Source organism: Adiantum capillus-veneris, chromosome 28 (genome assembly GCF_014529385.1).
Source record: "Adiantum capillus-veneris isolate H3 chromosome 28, ASM1452938v2, whole genome shotgun sequence".
NCBI classification, from domain to species: domain Eukaryota; kingdom Viridiplantae; phylum Streptophyta; class Polypodiopsida; order Polypodiales; family Pteridaceae; genus Adiantum; species Adiantum capillus-veneris.
Genome location: NC_140958.1, coordinates 134,480,534 through 134,484,244, shown reverse-complemented (window position 1 = coordinate 134,484,244; position 3,711 = coordinate 134,480,534). Strand labels below are relative to the sequence as shown.

The 3,711-nt window shown below is 44.3% G+C and overlaps 1 protein-coding gene across 2 annotated transcripts; it reads right to left on the bottom strand.

Annotated features, from left to right (window-relative positions):
* Window positions 1–684: 684 nt before the first annotated feature.
* On the bottom strand, window positions 685–3,411 carry LOC147421343 (uncharacterized). 2 transcript variants are annotated; one of them, XM_086504063.1, is made up of 2 exons: window positions 2,979–3,411; window positions 685–2,774 (listed from the first exon to the last, which is right to left on the bottom strand). In XM_086504063.1, exon 2 carries the CDS (start codon window positions 2,588–2,590, stop codon window positions 1,124–1,126), a length of 1,467 nt encoding a protein of 488 aa, XP_086360189.1. In that variant the 5' UTR covers window positions 2,591–2,774; window positions 2,979–3,411; the 3' UTR covers window positions 685–1,123. The 2 variants fall into 2 exon arrangements, with proteins under 2 accessions (XP_086360189.1, XP_086360190.1); XM_086504064.1 differs by having other exon boundaries at window positions 685–2,766.
* Between the last annotated feature and the right edge of the window lie 300 nt (window positions 3,412–3,711).

Here is a 3,711-nt window from a genome sequence, read left to right as displayed (position 1 = left end):
TTTAGGTAAATACATGGTGCAACATCATGTTGATAGGTTTAAAAATCTACGGACAAATTCAATTCCTACCTATTAAGTAGAAGAGTATTGTAAATACACAATGAACTTGTTTGGATGTTGCAAGCTAACCCAACTTTTTATGGTTCTAAATTGTTTGATATCAAGATTCTGTGAACCAGTCCAAAATGATATTACCATCGTCTTTAAGCTATCTCCAATTTGTCTAAGGGAATCTTTGGGTTCATACATAGTGCAACATCATGTTGGGAGGTTAAAAAATCTACATATACTCCACAAGCATACTAAAACCTAAACTTGTGCACCATATCATCTCAAATAGATCTATAAAGGTTGATTGTACTATTTAGCAACCACATGTCATGTGCACATTTTTAATTTAGATGCCCTTTATCTAGAAATAACATTAATGAGCATTCCTTTGTTTTATTGTGCATTGCGACCATCCTTTTACTACCTAGTGTTGACATCCAACTGTTATAAGGGCATGTCAATTACACGTGTTCCTAAATGACTTAAGTCTCGACACAAATTTATGTGGGGCCTAGGGAATGGGAGGAAACTTTAGTATTTCAAGACGAGTGCACACAATTAACCACTAATTGAATGGCATTATAAAATATTTCAAGAAAATGACGAGAAACAACGCTAGTGAACAGTCGAACATTGTAATATGGTAGAGGCTATGTATTGCACTAATCAAGTACAAGAGCCCACTGGCTTAGCATATGAATTGTCTATAACACACACGCACACACGAATGCATGCAAAAAACAAGAAATCAAATGGTCAAGTCATTAAGAACCTACTCCATCAGGTGGGTGACACTGTAAACGTGATGAAGTGTTAAACATTGGAGGGTTTGTGCAATTTCATAGGGCTGTCAAACCTACGAGGCCACATTTAAAGAGATAGTAAACATTTTACATCTGACACTCTATGTGCGGTACCAAATCTAAATAAACACAGTCAAAGGTTACTCAAGTACAATAATAAGTCCTGCAGCAACATCGTAGCTGAGATGAAGGAAGACCCTTTATAACCTGTAAATATAAGTCGTCTAGATGGTGACTTATAGAGATGAACTGTTTGTTGCATACCTTCCTTAAAGAAGTTGAACCCCGCTCTTTCCTAGCTGAGGCGGTAAAAACACTCTCACTTCCCTTTCTTCGGAAAAATGCAGGTGCTTCGGGACCATAATCTCCAGACCTGCCATTTCCTCCACATAGAATGCCTGCAACTCTGCATTATCTGGGATCCTTGTCGCCAATGGAATCTCTCGAACGAAGTCCCCTTCAGGGCAGTGCTCCGGAGTTGCGTCTGTGAGCTTGAATGTCCTCTCACCTCTTGTGAGCACTGGGGCATGTGCTGTACTTATACCATGAATCTTGACAACTCCATGCGTTGCGGTGTTTAGCCAGGAAACTCTTAGTCGTGCCATATCTGTGAACGGCAAACTTACCATTACAAGGTACCCTTTTTCATCCTCATATATGGTCTTGGCTGCTGTGACGGGGCCCGATGCATCCAATATGACTCCAGAGGACTCCGCAAGCCATGATGGATGATTACCTCGATGACTTTCCTCCCCTAGAATTTCACCAGAGTGACTCCCATTATGCACACAGCATTCTTCATCATTGTTTCCACAAGATCCTTCAGCTTTGCGCTTTCTCTTTTGAAGCGATGAGCCACTGACGCTGCTCCCTCCCAGCTGCCCAATAAGCTTACAAGAGAGATCTAGAGTCGACCCACCAAACTCGACCTCACCTGACTTGGGAGAATGTTGCTTCTTCACTGATGAGCCATTAGAACACTTGCTAAGAGAGCACACCTCCGACCTTTCAAAATCCAAATCTGTGCACGGGAGTGTCCTCCAGGCGGAAAAATCGCTTGCCTCCACTGGAAGAGAGAAGTTTAAGTCCCTACCAGTAAGCTCTACCCATCTCTTCTTGGCCTCTTCACTGAGATGGGACAAGCTAGGGTTACTCACAACCTCAATGCCATGGATGCACTGGGGATTCGAGAGGCCTCTGTACTGCTTTCTCTGCATCCGATGCGATCGAGTGAATCCCTTCTCGACGCTAAATGGAAACTGAGGTTCTCCAAATCTGGCATGTCCATTCATGTAGCTACGCAGCTGCATCTTGCCCAATGCATTCTCGGGCCTGTTAAGGAAGACCCACATGTACATGTTCTCCATATCATGCTGTACCATGAACTGATCTAGCCGTAGGCCCAATTCATCCGTGCGTACAGGTCGGAAATAGTGCTGGAAGAAAAACCAAGCACCCCATATGCTATCTCCCCTTCGAAACAATCTCCTCCCCTTTGACGGTGTGAATGCGCGAATATCCTGCATTTGATTACCCAAGCTCACATCTAAGATATCAGGAGACTTTACAGCTGAAGGCCAGGAGGAAGGGGTGCCAATGTCGACAGACAACGGGAGATTGATATCTGGAGGCCGGCCAACAGCAGTTTGTCGTACGAGATCTGATTCATTTGTGTCCATAGATAATAATATTGAAGGACTTTCCATAGACAGCATCGTGAGCAGTGCTTCTGTCATGGCTCGCTTGCACACTTTCACTTCTAGAAAGGTCCGCTTCTGGCTAAGTCAACTTTAACTGAGTATTGGTTGCAATAGCTGCAAGATCTTTAACTGCTGCCCTCACACGATTTTTCCGTGGAGCTAGTGACTCCTACTTGCCTTATAATGCTTATACGCTGATGCCACCCATAGACCTGATATTCTAGAATTGCTTGAAAAAAAATAAGTTAAGGAAAAAAATATGAACCTCCATTCTAGTGATGCACAGACACAGCCCTCACCTCTTGACATCCCACAAAACTAGCAAAAAGGCATGGGATCGGCACTTCCCAGCCATTCATGCAAGAATAGACCACTATGCAATGCACAGAAAAATGGAAAAAGCAGAGAAATCGGACAAAATTACCTGATAAGAAACTAAAGGGCACCATCACATCCAAGCACCCTTCATTTTGAAGAAGGCATTGAGACGGCGGAGAGGCGCGGAGAAGGTGGCGGAAGGTATAAGAGACGAGGGCAGAAGGCAGACCCGGATAGAGAGCATGGGGGCAAGCCTCTTATTTGGGGGATGTTGGTGGCGAGGGTCCTGAGGATACATTAGGGATCCAGACGCGAAATCTCGAGAGCAATACTGGCAGACAGCAACGAGGGGTGAGTTTGTGTGCGCGCGCTCGCCTCTGTGTGTGTGTGTGTGTGTGTGTGTCTCTCTCTCTCGCTAGCGATGAGGTTAAATGCCTGTGTCTTCCACGCTTCGTCAAGCTTGCGACGGAGAAGAACTACAGTTGAAAGGTATAGATTTACACACAATATAATATGCTCCTCGGATGTGCACCCTCTCACGGATAAGGGACCGAAGTGCAAGGAAAAGTTAATAGAATGGCCAACTCTTCTCTTCAAAAGAACCATTCATCGTCAACAAAACAAGGCCGTCCAACGGCGGCAGAGAGAGAGAGAGAGAGAGGGGGAGAATTGCTTACACACACTCAAAGAAAGAGAGAGTTGGAGCGACGTAGAGAGAGAGAGAGAGAGCGCTATAGCAGCATACCTTGCTCTCTTTGCGTTGCTGTTGTGGGCTTTTTTAAGCGAGCGCTATTTTTATTACATCTCCAAAGAAACACATTGGACAATAGCATCTTAAA